Source organism: Telmatherina bonti, assembly GCF_933228915.1.
Source record: "Telmatherina bonti genome assembly, chromosome: 8".
NCBI classification, from domain to species: domain Eukaryota; kingdom Metazoa; phylum Chordata; class Actinopteri; order Atheriniformes; family Telmatherinidae; genus Telmatherina; species Telmatherina bonti.
Window position 1 is genome coordinate 25234600 of NC_136626.1, and position 22897 is coordinate 25257496.

At 37.2% G+C, this 22897-nt stretch overlaps 1 protein-coding gene across 2 annotated transcripts in view; it reads right to left on the bottom strand.

The window, feature by feature from the left end:
* Positions 1-2886: 2886 nt before the first annotated feature.
* Positions 2887-22897, bottom strand: part of rxrgb (retinoid X receptor, gamma b) — a 32285-nt gene continuing 12274 nt past the window's right edge. For both annotated transcript variants that reach the window (XM_079244812.1, XM_079244811.1), the window contains exons 2-10: positions 14652-14887; positions 10197-10341; positions 9670-9849; positions 9210-9370; positions 7044-7173; positions 6527-6659; positions 5903-5994; positions 5591-5696; positions 2887-3806 (exon numbers count right to left, since the gene is read on the bottom strand). In XM_079244812.1, coding sequence (XP_079100938.1) covers positions 3659-3806; positions 5591-5696; positions 5903-5994; positions 6527-6659; positions 7044-7173; positions 9210-9370; positions 9670-9849; positions 10197-10341; positions 14652-14887 — 1331 coding nt within the window. In that variant the 3' untranslated portion in view covers positions 2887-3658. The remainder of the gene's footprint in view (positions 3807-5590; positions 5697-5902; positions 5995-6526; positions 6660-7043; positions 7174-9209; positions 9371-9669; positions 9850-10196; positions 10342-14651; positions 14888-22897) is intronic.

Here is a 22897-nt window from a genome sequence, read left to right on the forward strand (position 1 = left end):
GCACTGAGCGAGCAGGCTGCCTGCATTAGTTATTCTGTTAGGACTGAACGGGATGGAGGAAGCCATGTGCAGGTGCAACTTACCTCTCTCTCAGTCAGTCTCCCCCTCCTTTGACACTGTGTCTCCCCCTTGGAGGCTCTGCCTGTCTCTTTTCTCTCTCCACGCAGAATGCCTCAATAGCAGCCGAACGCCCCCCCCCCCCCCCCCCCCTTTTTTTTCCTTTTTTTTTTTAAGTCTCCCAAGGCGAAAGGAAGGTTAAAAGTTAGTTTTATTCACTTTACAGAACCCACTGTTTCCTCTCTCCTATTGTTTAGTTCAGAGGTGTCCAGCTCTGGTCCTCGAGGGCCAGAATCCTGTTTGATCCATTTAGTGGAAGCTAGATGTGTTGGAACAGGAATACATGGGAAACCTGCAGGACAGCGGCCCTCGAGGACCGACTTTGGACACCCCTGGTTTAGTTGAAATGAGTTAACTACAGTTATATTTGTTTTTGTAACTAAATTATTTATGGATAGGCTGGCCTGTGGGTGTAGCCCACCCATCCTCTCCCCTAGTTGCAGGAATAGGCTCCAGCTCCTGTGCGACCCTCAGTTGGACTAAATGGTGCAGAAAACCGACGAATAGTTATATGTATAATAAAGTTTAGTATTTCAATAGTAAAAACTTGATGTGTATGACTTGCAAAGAAAAGGTTCTGAGATATAAGGAGATTAATGAGTATTTACAATATTTTGTGTTTTGTTTGGGGTCATTTAATTAGTTATGATAAATTATAGTTTAGTATTCAATAATAAAATTTACAAAATTATATAAAATTGATTGCCAATACATTTGAGCTATAATTGTGTTTAAAAGCTAGTGGGAAAAGTTATCAGTAACAAATGTTAAAGAAACAAATTAAGCTCTTAAAAACATTTACTCCATTTCAAAATACAACCTCAACTCCAATTAAGTTGGCACATTGTGTAAAACTTGAATAAGAACAAAACATGATGATTTGCGAATCATTTTCAACATATATTTAATAAGACTACAAAGACAAGGTTTCTAATGTTCAAACTGAAATCTTTTTTCTTTTTAAAAAATATATTCTCTCATTTTGAATTTGGTGCTTGCAACCCGTTCCTAAACAGGGGCAACAAAAGACTGGGAAAGTTGAGGAATGCTCAATAAACATTTGTTTGGAACATTATATGGGGAACGGGTTCATTGGAAACAAGATCGCCAAAAGGCTCAGTTGTTTACAAGTATGGATGCAGCGAGGTTCACTTTTATGAATAACTATGTGAACAAATAGTCCAACAATTTAACAATGTTCGTCAACATGCAGTTTCAAGAAATTTAGGGATTTCTTCTACAGTCTACAATATCATCAAAAGAGTAAGAAAATCCAGAGGAATCTCTGCACGTAACCAGCAAGGCCGAAAACCTAAGCTGAATGTCCTTGACCTTTGATTCCTCTGCGTTAAAGACTGGCATCACTGTGTAAAGGATATTACCACAGTGGCTCATTAGCACTTCTGAAAGACATTATTAGTTACCAGTCTACAAGTCTTTAAGTGCAAGTTGAAACTCTACAAAGCAAAGCAAAATTCACATATCAACAATGCCCAGAAATGCTGCTTTTCTGGGGTCAAAGTCATCCCAGATGAACTGATGGAAAGTGGAAAAGTGGGCTGTGGTATGACAAGTAACCATTTCACATTGTTTTTAGGAAATAATGGATACGATGTCCTCTGGGCCAAAGAGGAAAAGGACTTTCCAAATTCTTGTCAATGCAAAGTTCAAAAGCTATCATCTATGGAGTGTTTTAGTGGCCATGATATGCGTATTTTAGCACATTACAATGTCAAGCCTAACTCTCCATGTGTTACAACAGCGTGACTTCGTATTAAAAGAGCGCAGGCACTCAACTGGACTGTCTGCAGTCAAGACCTGTCTGCCACTGAAAATGTGTGCATTATATAGTGCAAAACATGACAATAGAGTCACTGAAGTTGTACATCAAGCAAGAATGAGAAAGAATTCCACTGACAAAGCTTCAACAATTAGTGCAGTTCCCAAATGCTTATTGAGTGTTGCAAAAAGAAAGGGTGATGTAACACATGGGTAAACATGCCCCTGCTTATTTATAATGTGTTGTAGCCATCAAATTCAAAATGAGTGAATATTTGGAAAATAAAATAAAAAATAATCAAGTTGATCAGTTTGAACATTACATATCTTGTTTTTGTATATTTAACAGAATATAGGTTTTTGAAAAAAAAAAAAAAAAAAAAAAAAGATTAGCAAATTTATTGCATTCTGTTTATATTTACGTCAATTCCTTTGTCAGTATTTTGTACAAAGTGTTTTTAATATCGCAACATGTTATGGTGCTGAAATCAATATATTCATTTCCAAACAATAATTTAATTCCCACAATGATCAGCCACTATATTATAAAACCAAGAATAATAGTGTTGTCCAAACCTGGCCAAAACAGCGCTGACCTACCTGGAAATGGACACAGAACATCTGTGGTGCTTATGTCCACAGTGATGGCCACAGTCTTATAGCTCGCTGGGTGGGAACTCCACGGTTTGTGGTTGTTACCACTGATGTCTGGATCAAATTAAACTGTGTAGTTTGGTCTCCTGGCACATGCATTTTAAAGAATGATCAATGTTCACCAAATTTTGAGGCTGATTGACAGGTAGGTGACACACTGAAAGGAAACACTAAATGCTTTGATACATTGACATTATTTAGGTTGACTTGTTTACTTCCATAGAAGGTTCACTGCAAATCCAGACAAAGAACTCATGAATTACCTTTGTTCTAATAGACAAATTCTAAAGTGTGTGGTAACTTTGAAGATAGAAGAACAACCATCCAAATGGCATGAGCAGTCAATGACTGGTTTAATTAGTTTAAACGGATTTGGAGTTGTATTCTCAACCAAGCTAAACTCCTATGTTAGAGCTGTTGACATATTCATCAAAACATAGAAGAGAGTGTTATATTTTACTCTTCCAAAAGATATCTAGACTTGTAGAATCAAGAACAATGCACACAAAAAACTTCTTTGTGATGAGTAGTAAGGGGTCATTGATGCTCCTTAGCTCTGACAAACTGGAATAACTAGAACGGGAACAATGTTGAGGAAGCATCTTTCCATCAGCGATGTTCAGCTGGCGCCATCTGGTGGTCAAGACGTGGAACTACTGGGAGGAAAGTGGAGTCTCCACAAGGTTTTCAATGACAACCCTACTATATTCATTAAACTATAAGATAAACACACTTACATTTTAAATAACTTTATTATGGAAGAATCCGCAAATGTGTTTTTTTAAGAAATGGTAGGATGGTTTCTGTCTCTATACAATTCCTCGTTGAATAAAATATGATTCCTTTTCAAATTGCATTGGGCTGCTTTTACAACGAAAACCTGGAATTAACTATTTACAAAATCTGTTAACAACTCTGTAAGAATTTCTTTTGACAGTGTACTCTCCCCACAACCACAAAACACTTCTTTTTTTATCATATATATTTTTTTGCTCGGTATAAAATATGCTGTTTTACAGTTTCAATTGAGTCTCTTTTCTGTTTTTAATTCCATTTTCATATCGCTCATAACATGGGAGTATATACAAAGGGGAGGGGAGGACTGGTGTCATGTGATCTGATGCGGCGCCTCCAGCATCTCCATCAGGAAGGTGTCAATAGGTGTGTCCCCGATTAGCTTGAAGAAGAACAGATGCTCCAGACATTTGAGGCCTATGGAGCGCAGAGCAGGCAGGCGTAGCAGCAGTTTGGCAAACCTTAAAATGAAGAGAAAAAATATTGTTTAGCAATGTAAATTGTGGCATATATGTCATATATGCTTATTTAAAGGCTGTTTTCTACTGTATTCATAAGTGAGGATGGTATATTTGCAATTTTGCCACTTTAGTGCACATTAAAAGCCATCCACACTCACTCACTAAAGAATAAACTAATAAAAGATACAAATTTTATATATACATGTATACATGTATATATGTACATAAAAAGTATATATACATATACATTTTGTATATACATATATAAATTACATATATAATTACATGTAAATACCAACTTTACCTCAGTGATAAACAGGACAAGAAAATTATATTAGTCAAATTTATAGAATATTTATATTAAACAAATATAATCATACATTATTTTATAAATATATCGATGGAAAGGATAAAATGAAAGAACTAAATAAAAGTTAAATAATAGAAAAATAAAACTTCTGTAGAAGTAAAATATTGCATGTAAATAAAATGTTTAATAATTCATCTATCAAAGGGTCGAACTCATCTCAAAACATTGATCAATTTGTTAATACAATTTATTACAATTCACAATAAATTTTCTCATGACAATTAAACTAGATGGAAAAATACTTTATTAATCCCTGAAGGGAAACAATAAATGATACATTTTTAGGTATTATTAACCACACCTACACAACTAGCCTGCTAAACAAAATGATTATAAAATGTGTGTGTCCACTATTGATGCACTTTATTAAGCACCCTGTCTTATAATGGAGTGGTTATAACATTATACTTCATGTAAACATGGAATCACTAAATGTAAAAAACACTAAAGCCTCGCGCAGCGGATGGATCAACTACAGTTCAGATGCAGCTCCAAGGTTTTTGCTGTTTGTCTTCCTTTCTTTTTTTTTTTTAATTCCTTTTAAAACCTGTTTGTTAAGGAAATAATTCATCTGCCATAGACTCATCTTGAACTTTTTCTTTTGTCCTCCACTTGCTCAGTTTCCTTAGATTTTTTAGTGACACACTGTACATCATGTTGTGCCTGCACTGACTAAAAAACACTCCTGTAAGTCTTAAATTATTAGGATTGTTTTTTTCTTTCTAAATATTTATTTATTTATTTTATGAATAGGTAATCTTACCCCTTTTTCCTTATCTATGGTTATATAGTGGTTATGATTTTGATGTCTCATGATGCTGATTTTACTGTCCTGGGTGTTTTGTTGTTGTATGTTGTACTGCACTGCAGGTCACATTTCCCCTTGAGGTAAAATAAAAGGAACTGAACTGACAGAAAGGGACAGAGCAAGAAATAGGACCAGACTAACGAAAAGACTATCTTTTACTGACTGGAGAACACTCATAGTCCAGTAAGATGCAAGATGAATGGCCAGTTTGCTGTAGATAGGGGTGCATCACCGAGTAAATCTGCAAAAGTTCTGTAGTGCCTCTTTAAATAGATTCTTTGCTGAAATTTTCTTTCATGTATTGACACAAAACACTGGATTATCGAGTTCGGTGGTTTTTTTTATGCTCGAATTGTTCATAGGCCAGTTTCTATTTCAGCTAATGTTTACAGACAAACTTTTTAAAGACCTTCACACCTTCATTTGCGTCACATATTCTGTAACAACCACTTTCTACAATGTAGTCAAGTAAGTAACATAAGTTGTATAAGAGTGGAGTGTGTGGTAAACTGCAGTAGTGTGTTATTTCCACAGTGTAAAATTCAAGCTGTCATCAAACAGTGTTTTTTAAAAGTGATTGATGCTGTATTGTCACACAACTCTTACCTGCCAGGCTGGTCTGGGTACTTTTGTTTTGTATATGCCTCAAGTGAAGCATAGACCTTTTCCCTTAGTCCATCGACTTCTGATGGGTTTGACAAACCTTTTGCATCTGAACGAACATAAAGTAAAAAAGAAAAAAAGATAACATTATAAATAATTCAGATTATAAATAATCATAATTAATTAAATATTTCATTGCACTACTTAATAAGTATCTGTCTATTAACCAGTACAAATCATCCATCAAAATATGTGAGATTTATTCCTCCTGAGAACATTTTCTGAAACTTGTTTTTAGGTAAAGTCCAGACTGACCAGGGTTGAATAAGACAATAGCTCGCAGACATCCCAGTTCTGTCTTGTCCATCTGCATGTCTTTCATTTTAGAAACCAGCTCTGTTAGGACTCTGCAGAAAGTTAAGATCAACGCATCAGCAGGCAGATAAACTTCTCCTTTTCATACTTAACAGTTTTCCAGACAATTTTGAGTCCAATGAAAGACTTAAGATCAAGATTTAACCTATTTATTCATCTATTTATGACATCATTATCAACATGACCGCAGAACAAGTATTAAAGCTTTACTCCCTTAGTGACACACAAAAAAAAAAAAAACAACAAACGAAAAAAATACATTACAAAAAATATGTAGAGACGGATGAAAATGATGAGGATGAATGATGATGTTGTATCTGACACTATTGTATTTTTTTCATATGTATTCTTTTATTCTGTAGGTATGTATACAGTGGTATGATACCTGAATCATACAAATCCTTCTTTATTTGCATGATTTCATCAATTTTCCAAGTCATTGACAAAGCAGACTACAAATCATATTATTTAAACCTTATTACTACTCACATTTAACAAGAGGAGAGAATATGCAGCCATTTTTAGCGGCTTTCTGACTCTTGGCTCATCTTTGATGCTTCCTACCTGTCAAATATGGAGCCCACTCCAGCACTGTGGGCGCTGCTTCTGTGGACATGCAGACCTGTTGCCAACAGAATGCCGTCCTTAACTGTGACGGAGCGATGTGAGAAAGAGGCGATGAGCAGCTCGTTCCAGCCTGGACAGATATAAAATCATATCTGTAAAATGAACTATCAAATATTGAAAGTGATTTGTTAAACTTGTCTGCTTGGCTGGGAAGCCTTCAGTTGGACTGCCTCATTCAGGCATGTGCATGAAATCTCTCACCAGTAGAGGTCACTGCTGGTGCAGCTGCAAATCTCACTGCAGGGATTTGCCAAATAGTCCAGTTATATTTGGTTTCATTGCTCCATTAAACTAGTTGGCAAAAATGTGTTGAGCAATGTAGAATTCTTAAATAGATGGCCTGACTGGGAATAAACTCTGAAGACTACTTAATACATAAGTATATAAACGCCAGGTTATGGAAGAGCTTGTTTACTTCTGCAGAAAAATGTTTCGCTTGTGTTTGCATGCCTACCTGCGCGTAGTAGGATGACCTGGTCGTCCAGAGGGAGTTCGGAGAAATGCGGGATTCTTTTGGCCCATTCCACCAAGGTGAAGAGCTGCTTGTCTGCTGCTTGGCAGATATTGGTGACGGGGTCATTGGTCTGGAGAGGGGTAAGGAGGGATAAACAATACAGTGAATATGTGCGCTGCTAAGCTTCACCAGTGACATCAAAAGTCGTTCCTACGACATTCAGTGAGCAGGTGCAGCCGTGGCTATTTTTGGATGACCAGCAATTTACTCTTATGACAAGTGAAACCTGAAGCAATCCTGCATCTCCTGAGTGATAGACAGACTAGAGGACTGTTATAAACTTACAACATAAATCTAAACTAGCATTACAAATCAAAGAACAAAGTCAGAGATTTTTGGTAAAACATAATAAGTATGTTTTACAATTCTTTCTAAAAAATAAAAGTACTAAAAATACTTTTCTGCATTGTGCCATGTTTGGAATTTTCAGTCAAATTTCTGTTCGGGATTTACGAGTCTTTCTCTAATCTTAAATACCCACAGTATTTAAGATTAGTATTTAAGCCACCATACAGTATGTATGGTGGCTTTCCCTGCCCCTAACACTGCAATGTTAAAAGTAGATCCACTATGATGCATTTAGCCTCCTCCAAGCCAACCATGCCATCTAGCTGTCCATCTGTTCTGCCCTTATAACAGAAATGTGCGCGTCTTTCCTGAGAGTTAGATTTTGCAAAACTTGGGGTTTTGATGTAAACTACAGAGGAATGCTGAGATGAAGAAGAACTGGATTTAGATGGTGAAGAGTTAAAGTTTGGCACTACAGATTTTAGAGAAGATACACACAGCTCAGGAAATCATCTTTATCCTTTATGGAATAAATCACTGAGTTAACAGTATCATACAGCAGATGTTATGGGACAGGGTAGAGTTAGGAGTGCAGGAGCAGCGAGTGGATGTTAACTTTACTGATTTTTGTTTCGTTACTATAATAGAGTTGAGGATCATTTCTAATACCTGCCTCAATTTTGCCAAGGAGTTTGATAAACTTGCACTTCAGACACGGATGAATTCGATCCACTGCTACCACAGTTTGTTTGATCTAAAATAGCTCTCTAGGGCATCATAACCACTGCTAAAGAATATCTTCATAAAAGAAAGACATGACTACAGTGTGAATTTAGGCTGGACACATCTTGACGTCTGCAGTTGCAAATTTAGCGACAAACCATTACTGGTGTGTGTTCATTTTACTTCTTTTCATCCAACTAATTACTTTTATTTATTAATTTGTTTTTATTCATGTATTTATTTTCATATAATTATTCAATCATTTATTTTTATTAATTTATTGAATTTTGAATTGTTCTTTATCTTATGTCAAGTCTTTTCTTTTTGTTTTTTTCCTGTATTGATTTAGTTTTTATATAACTGCAAATAAATTCAAGGGGTTAAGAAGTCAAACAGTTTAGATGACTGAGTCTAAAGCTTGATAGAAGCCAAATTATTTCTAGTCTGTTATGTACATTTGAGGTATCACATTAAAACAGTTTGATTCAGTTTAAATCAAGTGTGTGTCATTTGACTTGTTAGTCCAGTTTACTTAAGCTGGTCTGAGACCTGCCAGTTGAATTCTCCAGCAGATACACCCCCAGCGTCTTAAAGCACTGCTTCTTTTCTTAGGATTCAGAAACCACATATTTATATATCTGGTGACTGCTTCAATAAATCCTGTTTGAATGGGTGGCTGATCATTTCCAAACAACTAAGCAAAGTTCTGCTTTATTCAGGTTTTAATAGATTCCTGCAACTTGCTTCTGAATTCAACTTTAAAAATGAACTTATTTCTGAAGAACTAAATTAAAGGAAGGATTATGATGCATGAATCCCAAAGCCCCTGAGCTTTTTTTTTTAATCTTTCACTAGCTCACCATCAACCTGAAATTATTTTTTAAATTTATTTTCACTTGGTCTGATCAGGCTCCAGTCATTCAGATTAAAATGACTTCAACTGAAGCCACAAAATTTCAGTCACATTACTAAGGAATCAGAGTACTTCCATAGTAGCAAGAGTATGTCTGTTAGGAGCTGCTTCTGTCTCACAACAAAAACAAAGAGTAGTTTATGGGTTTATACCACACGGAGCTCAGTGACTGGGGTCCTTACAGAGTTCCCGGGGCTGCCGTCGCTGTAGGTCTCTGTTTTGGGTTCCACAGCTAACTCAGCATCCAGGATTTTATCCACAGGCATGTCCTCGTTGAAACTGCTGGTAGATTCAACCTCATTCTCTTCACGCTCCTTCCCACGCTGCCTCTCTTCCTGCACAGCTACACACACACACACACACACACACACACACACACACACACACACACACACATTTAAGCTCAAAAACCCCATGTGAAACATCCTGCAGTAGGTATCAGCAATTACAAAGACTTTCAACTTCACAGTTTGCAAACTAAAGTCAACAAACAACTGTGCACTCTCTCATTGGTGGCAGCTAGTGATTGACAGAACGCTTTTAATGTTACATTATCTACAACTTGCAAATATCTCATTAACAATAAATAAGAATTGCACTCATTTACTTAAGCTTGAATGATTTTCTCACACACAATCACACCTTCTCTTTTCATGCCCATGGCCAGGCACTTCTGGTAGCGACAGTACTGGCAGCGGTTTCGCTGGCGCTTGTCAATCAGGCACTCCTTGTTGTCTCGACATGTGTAGGTGAGATCTTTACGGACAGTCCTCTTGAAGAAGCCCTTGCAGCCTTCGCAGCTGTACACACCATAGTGCTTACCTGAGGAATATAAACACACCACATCAGTCCTGCTTTCAACCACCAAAACACATGCGTTTCCACAGTCAAGCAGAATCAGACTCCCAGGAAGGTCTGCAGATGTCTTTTTGGATTCATCTTTGGTTTGACTAAAAACATGTTCTTTTTTTTTTTTTTTTTTTTTATAAATATACTGACAGTGAAATAGATTTTTGTAGAAGGAAGACAGCAGGAGAAAACCTGACAAAATGCTTTATAATATAGTATACATTTTTTGTTGTGTGTGTGTGTGTATTTGTATTAGTGGTGAGTGGGGATTCCAATTTTTCTGCCTGACCTTAACCTCCATCCTTACCCTCAAACATTACCTGAGGAGCGATCCCCACAAATGGCGCAGATGTGCTTTGACATCCCCCCTGGGCTTGTACACTGGTAGTTGATGTTTCCTAGACCCTGTAGGCCTGGCGGAGGCTTGATGTCCTCCGAGCTGCTAACACTGTTCATAGAGTTCATCTGAGAATGACAGGAAGGCAGAAAAGAGAACAAAGAGTTGAAGCTGAGGTGGCTGAGCATAACAGAGCAGAGGAGGAAGTACAAAGGAAGTGAAAAGTGTTCAGCAGCCTCATGATACTCTCTCCCTTCCCCTATTTTCTCACTTTATCTTCCGCTACATCATCTGTTTTTTTTTTTTTTTTCCTCTCCACCCACACACTTTGTTGTGAAAGTGTCTCAGCATATGATCACATGCTCAGTCAGTGGGCAGGGCCAAAGCCCCTGTGTGAAGCATGTTATACAGGCTCTGGTGACAAGGGAGGCAAAAGAGACGAATAATACGCGCAGCTGGTGCAGTTCTCAAAGCCGACAACAGAGGCCACCCATGTAAGAGCCTCAAGCAACTGTGAGGGAAATTTGCATACACAATAAACTATCGAGGCTTACAATTAATATAAGTTTAGTTTTATTTTGCCAAACATATCATGGGAAATGTCACCAGATATTTATTTTCATACCTCACACTTTAGTTAATGTGACTAATAATCCTTGCTATAATTTATGAATCAGTCTTATCCGTTATTAAATATTCCCGCTTACCCAGGAATGAAGCCTTTTACATGATGACTGGCATATGTTAAAAACAGGGAAAAATGTCAGATCTCCTTTGACTTTGGTATATTTTCTATCCCTTAACATCACGGCTCTCTCCCACAGATGAGAACCCAGCAGACTGGATGTGTGTGCCTTGTATTTTTGTTTGTTTGTGTGCAAACATCTTCAAAACAGCTGGAGAGAAGAGTGGCCTACATGCACCCCCGTGTCCTATATATTTGATGCAGTGTGGCTTATAGAACATCCTTCCCACAGTCACCTCAGGCTCTCCCTATCACTTATTTACAATGTGCACTCTGAATATCCTCCAATGGCAGGTTGAACTTGGACATTACAGTCGAGGGGTATGAAGCATCACACTTCCTTTTTCTTAGTTTTCTTTAGTTTGCATATGACGGCTTCTGTGTGATGGTGACGCTCTCCCACTGTGGATGGCCTAAAGGTGGATAGTCACACTTAAATGAGACATCAGCCACGGCATACTCGCTCATCTGTGAGTCAGTGGAGGGCAGCAGTTCCTCTCCAGTGTGCGATATTGTTGTAACAAATAATTAATTTCACATAGACTAAAAAAAAGTAAGTGTTTTTAAGCTGCTGTTCAGAAGAGATGCTGTTTGAGACAGCCAACAAACTGCTGCATAAAAGGGCTACAAGCACTACATATGGATTATTGATGCATCATACATTCTTTATTCAGCACATGGTTTGAAGAGCATTCCACTCGATAAATGTGTGGCTTATCTGAGCCTTAAATGAGCTTCACTATCAAGTGCACAACAAGCTGTTAAGGTGCGAAAAAAAAAAAGTTTAACAGACTTAAACCTGAGTTTTAAAGCTGCTGTTGGGTTTATAAATGAAAACAAGGTGTGAAGATTTTACCATTGATCATTTGTTGGGCTTTAAGTGAACTGTAGTAAGAAATGAGTTGGTTTAGAATATCTATGACTTATTAATTCCTAGTGAAACAAACCATTAGTTCAAAACCAAAATGTAAAAATAATATGAGGCCCCCTTTTTACCTAAAAACATAAAGGCAACAATAACACTGTTGAGTCATTAATCAAAGTGATGTTGTAAATTATATAATAACACAAGGATCAATCTGTTGGTACCTTTTCATGAAAAAGGCCTATTGATCAATGACATAAAACAAAATTCATTAGAATTAACAGCATATTTCATTGTTTGTTTTGTGTTTAGTACAAATAAGACTGATTTTGATTTTTGTTTCAACCCTTCCTGAGTAAATTATTCAGTTTGGATTAAGTTTGAGGGGTACCTTCTTCCCACTGTGTCTTTCGGAAAATGTTAAAGGTGTTTGAGAGGATTTTTAGCCATTCTGGTGTTCTCCTAGTTGTGTGTTTTGTGTAATAATCCTGTTGGTGGATCTATGATGTGTGATTGAAGCTGAGCTTCCTGACACTCCTTCCAGGAGGACTTGAGCCTTGATAGTCTTGATACTTTATTGTAACCTTCCCAGGTTTAAGGCTCCCTGTGCCAGACGCAACATGAGCAGCCTTTTAAAAGTGTAATTTCCCTTTCTGTGAAAGCTATTTGACACTGATGTGACATTAAAAAAAAAGTCATTGTTTCATCCCATCAGTTTTTTCTCCCAGAAACTTTATGGCTTATTAAAAAGCATTTTGACAAATTTGACTCTGGGTTTTCTATACTTTTCTTTAAACAGTGTAGTCTTCTTCCATGCACCCCATCGTTGTTTGAAAGCCAGCAGATATGGTGATCAGACAGCGACATACTTTGACCCTCAAGTCTTTCTATTTTTCTTTCCTTGCCTGTATATCAAAACTAATCTCCTGATCAAAGTAGGGTGGCATTTTTTCTTGCAGCCACATCCTGGGAAATTGGCTACAGTCCCCAATTCCTTTATAGTTTTTAATAATATTTCTATTTGTAGTGACAGGGATATAAAGCTACTGGAGAAGGTCTTAAAGTTTTTACCTTTAACAGACTAAAGTGATGTATTTTCTTTCTAAACTTCTCAGACAACTCAGTTCTTTGCTTATTTAGGGCTATGTAAGTGTGGTAGGCACAAAACTACACACTGACAAGTTTGCAGCATTCAGGCTGAATGGAAAAACTGAATATATTAAGGTTTAAAAAGTATCTTGAACAATTTTAAGGGACCAACAAATTTGCCCAGTTTATTTTAATTACTTATGTATGTCTTTTCACCTCAACTGCCCCGTTCTTCATTCATATATAAATGCCTGAGTTAAAAAAATAATTTATCATTGGATAAGTGCTTCGTAATTCTCACAATGATCAGAATTGCACAATGCCACATGAGCATGGACTCCTTCTCTACATATAGCTTACAAAATAAGCCTAGAAGATAATAACTAGGCTGCATGTACAGCAGAAACATTACATTTGTTTGTAGCTGGTCGTATGCAGAAACCTTGAATTACCAAAGCTTTAGTGTTTTAGGAAACAAAACTAACCTGTTATTGTTCAAATAATGCCACTGAGCACAATTTGGATTTATTTTCCATCTCTACTGTTGTCAGTACTTCAGCAAAAAGTGGAGTCAATATCAATCTACTCACAGATGCTGTTGCCAACTTTAGCTCTATTTTACCCATAAAAAACATGTCATGTTACACCACAGGTAGCTAATTGTTAATGTTATCCCATCATGTTTCATGGGTATATTACTAGTAAATGTAGTTTTGGTGAGTAAAGGAAAGATTACTGTGTCACATAATCACATCAACCAGACTGTCCTTACAGACCTAGATACGCACCATGACTGGAGTAGTATGTATCATTGACTGCTTTGCCCTGCAGCTCTGGCCTCAATTCAGCCATTGAAGCACCATATGCATGTGAGCATGTGTTACTCTGTAAGTGCACCTGATCGTCTAACGTACTGAACCTTATGAGGTTTGTAGCTCATGCTACTAACCACTTAAGGCATTTCCATTAGCCTCTTAGTCTCTTTCTAGTGGTAAATTGGGCCACATGAAAAACAGCAGTGTTGTGTAAGCTGCTGTCCCTGAACTGGAACCTGAACAGATGCAACGTCAAAGAGAAAGGAGGTACATCAGTATCACACACAGTTCTGGTATCATAGTCATACCCTAGCAAAGTCAGATAAGCAGGAAAAGAAGAAAGCAGGAAAATCGGGTTGCTTTCCGACTGCGTTGTCTTCGTCCTCCACTTATCTATTAAAAGGCTGATAGTTTGGGTTTCATGTCCCCTTGCACGGCAGTCGTAATTCAGAACTCAGAGATGACCTTTGGGGAGAGAAGTTTAAAGGTCACCTTAAGGGTAGGGGAGACAGGGAAGCCAGTGTATGCAACTCAATCACATCGGATATGCGTAACGCTCCACCTATCTGCTGTACGAGATTCCGAGAATGAAAAGCACATGATCAACAGATGAACATGGGAGTTCACTGCACATGTGGCAGTTTAGCTTAATTACCGCCTGTAACTCGAACACCTTGACTCCCTGAACTACATTTGTACTACTAGTTGTACAACTAGTTGTTCTAAATTTTGTTCAGAACTGTTTTTCCCTCAAAGAAGACCTTTGAAAATAGTGGGGAAAACATGAAAACATGAAAGGAGGCTGTCTATACCAAAACATTTTGTTCACAAATAAAACATCCAAATTACACTGAATATAAGCTACTTGTGAGAAAATATTTTTAGATTTTGCTGTTATCAAATAACCATCAAACCCTTTCTTACCTGTGGACTGCTGAGTGGTCCAAAATTCATGCTGGGAGTAGATGGAAGCGATACAGATGGCGATCCCAGAGATGATGTGATAACAGAATAGGGAGATGCTAACCCATTCATTGGTGAGCCCAGGGTGGACATGGGAGATGGCAAGGGCCTCGAGGTGCTGATGACTGACGGGTGGCCCACCATGCTTCCCACTGAAGGAGGATGTGTGTGAGCTGCACTCATCGGCCCTGTAGAATCTGGAGAAGAAAGAAATGTGTGCTGAAAACAAAAAAACTGGTTCAAGTCGAACAAATTTACACCAAGTTCTGAGCAACTTAAACACCTGGACAGTCAAACACGCCTATAACATACAAGCTGTAATGGCGATGAACTGCGATAAATGCAACTGTTAGTATACAGTGACATTGTGCGAGAGGCATCCTTTAACAGTGTGGTTTGGTGGTGGTCTCATGTTTAATGGTATATAATTAAAAGAATTGCTTATGTATTTTCACATATCTATGAGACAAAACAAGCTCTGTAACAAAACAAATAATAACTCTGCTTACTAACGGCGGGAAAATCAAATGAGAAAATAAAAAATCTGGATTTTTTTTGCCCCACAATTTTAAAATCGATTTTTTGTTAAAAAAATTGATTTTTTTTTTTCAAAAAAATAAAAATAATCCATTATAAAATTTTTGTCATTTTTATTGTTTTTATTGATCTATTTACTTGTCCTTTTGGACATTATAGCAACAGAATGATGGTCTGACTACTGTGTTGTTTTTTCCTCACTGAAAACAAGAAAAATGACAAGCAAAAAAGAAGTTTTATACATTTTTGTTGTTTTTCATCTAGAAAAATCAGTAATATTGAAGAATTGTGAGAACCGCAATATAAATCGTATCGGCACCCAAAAAATCGGAATCGAATCGAATCGAATCGAATCAGGACAAAAGCATAACGTCACAGCCCTACTGCTTACACTCACATCATGAGTTACTTACAAATGACTTACAAATTAACTATAGACCTGGGCACTTCGCAGAACATAAAGAAAATACATTTTTATTTGAATTAAACTGCATGAATATAAATCATAAAATGTTACAACCAATAAAAAAGCACTGATGATGATGATGACAGCTTGGAAAGGATTTGCTTATTTACTATTTCATCAGATACAGGACATCCTAAATCAACATCTAACATCTATAACCAGCAGAAGTGCAACTCTCAAAGACAGGAGATACCTACCCCTGGGCTAAATCATTAATAAATCCGATACAAACACTCTTGTCTTTTTTCCATCCACCAAGGCAGAAGTTATTTTTTCAATGGCATTGGTTTGTCTGTCTGTCTGTCTCTCTGTTAGCAACCTAACTCAAACAGTAAAATGCTGATTTTGTTTAAATTCTCCAGAAATCTCCTGAATACAATAAAGAACAACTGATTCTAAATGTGGGATGATCCATGTCGTCACCTGGACTCAGGAATTTTAAAGGATTCTTTACATGCGCAGGACAGATGCAAACATGTAGGAACATTGGTGAGGTTTGGCACATCTGTGTCTTTTGCCACTGAAAAAAAGATAAACAAAAGGTTGCTAAAATGTAACGCCATTACATTTTCAACATCTGCCTTCACAAATTTTTCTTTGATTTTCATAGTTTTCTTTTAATATGCCAAAAAATTGTGTTGTGTTTGGCTGAAATAAACATAGTTATTCCAAAGGCAACAAGAGATTGCTCCTTGAACTACCGAAAAGACACAAAAGCCCAGAAAGATATCAACCTTGTCATTGCTGATGTTTTAACTTGGAATCCTTCGACATATTCAGCAGTTTCATTGATTTTGCAACTCATGAGTAAAACAAATTATTATAATAATACAGTTTAAAACTTATAGTTGCTTTTGTACAGATGCCAAAAATACCATGAATTTACTGGTTACAAAAGCAACAACAAATATGTGTTGGTGGTTTTTGTGAAGTTAAATGTTTCTCATTAGTAGCTCCTTCACAATGTGGCAGTGGATGGATAGACATAAGGGCATTCATTCAGTCCTATTGCCACTAGCTCGCCTCATATCTTTCTCCAGCCACAACATTAACGCCACTATAAACTATTATCTTTCAAAAACTGCCAGCATGCTGTTCATGCTAACGTGACCATCAGGTTGTGATGCAGGTTTAACCTTCTCAATGGGAAGGTAGGGTTCATGTTTCCATTAGAGCTTCTACCTTAAAAATTAATTCCCACAATCACTGGCAAAAACACAAAACAAAAAAAAACAAAAACAAGACAATGGATAGGCAGGTGTCTGTTCTCTCTGAGTTCTTCTAGCTTAGCTTTGTTTTTGTCTCTATTGACTCCTAATGAAATGATCATCAATTCTAATTGCTAAAAAGTCTCTGCATTTTATTGAACAGCTGACATACATTGTCCAAAAAAATCTTGTATAACATAAAGCATGACAAAAGCTAATGAGGAGAACGTTAGTGAATAGTTTTCAGTGTGCTCTTCAATATAAATGAGCTCTTTCATATCACGTAATCTACAATGAAACAAACAAAAACAAACAGCTATTGGGTGTAAGAAAAGATAGAAATGTGTTTTCATTACTATGCAAGGTGACTAAAAACATATGACTTTTTATATTTAAAGAATTAAGAGAGTGAAGACAATTTATGCCACAATAGGTAGTATTAGTATAGAAAATGACTTTGACAAAAACGGTCAACAAAACTGCCCACACCCAAATAAACTCTTCTTAGGAACTAATATCAAGTTTAATTTATTAAGTATATCTAAAAAATAGACCTTTGTTACATTTTTCCCAGTTTCATGTAAACATGCTAAGTATTAATCTCCAGCATTCAACATTGTTGAATATGCAACATCATCAAACTATAAAATGGTAATAATTAAACAGGTGAAAAGAAGCAGCTCCAGAGATTTATTTAACAAGTAGTCAGAAGGATCAAACCAGGATCAATGGCCACCTGAGAACACACTGTTGACCAATAATGCAGCATGCACCTATTATTCTGTCAGTGTTGTGTAAGTATGGCTTCACAGTATGAAGCCCATCTGATTTTGGTCACAGGGTGCTGACTTTGCTTTGCATCTATTGATGTAAACTGACAGGCTGGCATTTACATAGATGACCTACTTAGAAAAGCTGTCAGTCAGCTGTGGAACAGGGCATGGTGTGTAATTTAATGCATGTGTTGTAGCTGTGAGCAAAACAAATTTGAGCAAATATCATCATACACATACAGTATGTACATGCTAAAAAAAAACTGTTGTACTGTAAACATCATTAATACACATGCCACGGGCAATCACAGTGCAGCATTGCTTCTCTGGACTGATGTTGTTTACATAAAGAAATGAACAAAACTGTGTGTTCTTGAGCGAAATGTTACTGATGAATAGCGACGTGCCACCGTAAACATGTAAACACATAAATCAGCCAGAAGAAGCCTCTGAACTATCCCACACCCACTCAAACACCACCATCACCAAAACCACTATTGCACACAAACACAGTTTGATACTGGGCACAATGCCACTGGTCTAAGTTAAATGCCAGATTCCTCTGTGTATATGAGTGTGAGTAAAGGTGCATAGCGTGATTACATGGTAACACAATTCAAACATTTTGCATTTTGAATTCTTAAATTTCAAAGGTCTTTTTAAGGCAATACTACTAATTAGACACAGTACAGGACATATGAAAATAGACTCTGAGTACTGCACTAAAAGGGGCTGCATGGTGGCATGTTGGTTAGCACTGTGGCCTCACAGAAAGATGGTAGCTGGTTTGGTTAGTGGCCTTTCTGTGTGAAGTTTGCATGTTCTCCCTGTGTATGCGTGGGTTCTGTCTGCGTACTCCGGCTTACTCTCACCGTCCAAAGACATGCATGTTAGGTTAATTGGTTACTCTAAATAAAATAGGAGTGAGTGGTTGTTTGTCTCTGTGTGGCCCTGCAATGGACTGGTCCAGGCTATACCCTGCCTTTCGCCCAAAGACTGCTGGGCTCCAGCTTCCCTGTAACCCTTCCTCAGATTAAGCGGTTAAGATAATAAAAGAATGAACTGCACTAAAATAAATCCATCATCTTTGGTGCAAAAAAAAAATAAAAAATCACGTTTTCCAGGACAAAATAATGCAATACTGTTGTCTGCTGAAAATGCATTTCAACAAACCTGCGAAAGAGGAACGTTAAAAATATTAATTAAAAGAAAAACAATTTCACTGACTGCTAAAGATTAATTGGAGCATCTATAGTAACACAAACAATGCTACAGTTTTACCAACAGGATTTTCTTGATGAAACAGATTTGTGCCACAGCATTCTCTTCAGATAGTCACCATATCAGGGATACTCAATTGGTCTTACAGTGGCTGCATTCATGTGGAGTTTCAGTGTGTCGTTGCTCCAACGTACCTGTGTCACAGTAACCACCATGCAGCCTTTTATAGGCTGTTTGATCCATTTAATTTGAGGTGTTTTGGAGGGGGGGCATAATGGAAGCCTGAGCGACTGTGGCTCTTGTGGGACCAAACTGAGGATCCCTGCTCTATATGCTACTTGAGAGTATGAGTAAAACTTTTATGTATCAGAAGATACTGTTATCTTTACTGATGAGAGTATGGTCATGATCTTTTAATGATTTCTAACCTAATGTTGCTGAAAATTATGTCAGTTTTATTTTTTAATTAATTACTTTGTATTATGCTCCGTATTCTTCAGCTCATTGTGGGTACTTTTACTTACTCTCTTTATTACGACTTGAAATAAGAGCATGGCTTTTTTCTTGTTTTATCTCAGGGAAAAACTAAACTCTAACACACAAAGTAGACTCCGTGAATTTTATTTGCCCTGAGGTAGGAGTTGTCCTCAGCGCTGCTTACAAAGATGTTTTCTTTGTGTAGCTCCAAGAAATAACAGCTTGTTCACAAACAGTGTTTAGACTGTTTAGCAAGACAAGTTCTTTAAAGTGACTTCAGTGTTCAGGCTGTTTTAAAAATTTAAAAAGAAATTTTTTTTCCAAAAATTATGCAATAGTTTTAAAATGTTTTTCTGATAAGGGATCTCTGTCGGCGTCAAGAATATCTTTTCTACTGGATATCACAGGATTAAATAAACTTTACAAATCGTAGTAATGAATGTAGTAATCACATTACAGTTTTAAAGACAGAACTTGTGGGGAATTTCTTTCGTGCTGAGTGCAGCACTTTCTGCATGACACCAAAGAGTTGGGCATTAAATCCAACTCTGTACGCCCAAGAACATAAATCACACATTTTTCTGTTTAGGACCAACTGTAACTTTTTTTTTTTTTTTAACCCACCCAGCTTCTCCAGTCCTCCACAAAGGAACCTTTGCGGACAAAGACAAATCCCTCTCTGTCCCAGTGACATTATGGGACACAAAAGTTCTACATTAACAACAACATAATTGTTCAAGCTTCATGCATCATGGCTTCCATAAAAAGAACTGTGCAGATTTCAATCTAACTTTGTTGTTCCCAATATTTCCAGTGTGCATGTTCATGCATTGAGTAAGCTTATGTAATAGAGGACCACTGTACAGCACGTCCTGTGCCTAATTCTGGCATTGACCCTCCTCTGAGTGTAAATGGTAAATTTCTTTTGAGTTTCATAAGATCTATTCTAATCCAGAGTTGAGTAGGAGTGACAGAGATATCATAATACCAGTCGGCTGGCAGCATGCTCATGATGACATCAAAACCTAATTGACGAGTTGAAGGTCTTAAAATGGATGTGGCAGGTTGGTGAGGTAGACTGGTTGCAAATGGAAAAGTTGGGGCTGTCATGACCAGGATATTGTAACGAATGATTTTCTTTTTTCTGTCCAATTTACCGAACTGTGACAGTATCTAAAAGTATTAAAATAATTCAAACTGATGGTAAAAATTTCAATGTTGTAGATTTTGCCAAACAACAACTTAACTAGTGCCAATTCGTGTGCTTGAAATCAAGACAGATGGACGGTCCCAAGCAGAACCGAAAGCATTTGATTAGAATCATTAATATAAACGGATTCAAATGATTGTATTTGACTATATATATACATATACATATATATATATATATATATATATATATATATATATATATATATATATATATATATATATATATATATATATACACGCAAGAAAATTATATTTTGTTTATTGTAATGAATGAATGCAGAAAGCAACAAGCAAAATAATACATTTAATATGAAAGTTTAGAAACTTGAACTTGAGCTTTTACAGTTTTTCACAATTTTCTTAACATCTACAGAGAAGATGACTAATATTCAATAACCACTGCACTAATGATAATAGTCATGAGCAGCTGTCCTCTTTAAAACCTGAATGTTTAAATTTCCTGTGTGAGTTCAGAAAATAACCGTCGAGAACATAACCTGCACATTTGAGACAACTTCAAAGACATATGCTGAAAGTCCTCAAGGCAGCAATACACAGGGGGGAACAGAGGCACATGGACAGTCAGCTGCTGGGATGCCTGCAAGGGAATGATTGGCGAGGTGAACATGCTTTCGAAGGGAACGGGTGAGAATGTGTCTGTGTGTGTGTGTGTGTGTGTGTGTGCGTGTGTGTGTGTGTGTGTGTGTGCAGGAACGCCTGACATATTCAGCCAAGGACACGAAACTTGGGCCGATGCAGTTGAAAGAGGGATGTGCTTGACTTGCCGATTCTACTGTGAATGCCACCATTCTATGTAACAACTATGTGTAAACAACTCTGCGATGTATGCAAGACATTGGAAGCACATTTTACTTAACATTGTCGGCATGACAGCTATTTAAATTCTAAAAAACATTGAAAGTTCATTTTTTTAAAAATTCGAAAAGTCTCACTCTGCAGCAATACTGCATTCATCTTCTTTTGTTCACGGGTTCATGTAAGCCAAGGTTAGTTATCACAAAATAGTAAATAATCAAGTCTGTCACACGTTTCTGTCTAAACTCGTGCAGCGCTTCAGAAATTCAAGCATCTATCTGTACGCAAACAAACATACAGAGCAGTGAGGGACACCTTTGACCACTGCCGTCGCCAGTCAAAGGTCGCCTGTTGCCAAACTTCTGAACCAAGTTCAAGAGTTGTCTGCCAGCAGCTGCCTCACAACACTGATCGTTCTCAGAAATGATTGCGCGGGAAAACCTAGAAGCAACCGCTGATCATTAAGGTCTGATCTGAAAGAGGGATGTGTGGCTCCTCAAATCAGTAGTCATCATGAAAATCAACGCAGGTTTATCTTCTATAAATAACAGTTGTGCTGTTTTTTTGATTGTTTAACAGTTGGAGGCATTTAGGGTGAAATGCTACAACACAAAAATCACATTTTGATTTCTTGAGTATATATAGGTATTGATAAAAATGCCTATTTTGATCAAGTCCGTTTTTTGTTTTTTTTTATACAGTCCAAATATAAAATACCCACAGCAAAATTTAATTTAAAATTACTTTGAGTTGCTTCAAATTTGCATCTTTTTTCTGTTTCACATTAATGTGACAAAAATATCCTTTTGTTTTGAATTATGGTTGAACATGGTGTATCTTGGAGTCATTATCTTTGGAAATTTATGGTCCTTGGCATCTTATAGACCAATCAGTTTATCAGCATCAGTGGACCATGCAGAAAATAATTTCCAGCTATGTAAACAATATCAGTTTATCCTGCCCCTTTGTAAGAAAATGACTTTTAAGACAGTCATCATCAAATAATAGAGCATAGCCACAAGCCACAAATGTATTACACAGATCTGCTTATCAACAGGTTTAAATAAACATCACAGACCAAAAACCATCTAAATCCCTTAATCTTAATTACTGGCTTGTAACTGGATGGAGAAATCCACTGTGTGGTAATTCAATAACACCATGACCCCCCCCCCCCTTCTATGTGACTATGGGGCATGTGATGGTGGGAGGTAGCCATGAAGGATGAGTGACGAGAGTGAGGAACAGCAGATGTACTCGTACTCCTACTGAACAAGCGTCAACCACTGAGATTTACTTCTGCAAAGACCAATAACCCTCCACATGCGCATCAGTTTGTTTAATACCTGTCTTGCAGGTATCTGCAGTCAGCATCAATTAACTGTGATTTGCAAAACGGCTCCGTGTCCTAATGCGAATGTCTGTGGCTAACAACGTAGTAACCACATGACAAGAACAGAGTGCCTCCTAAAGTAATCTGACGGACAGCCCGTGGAT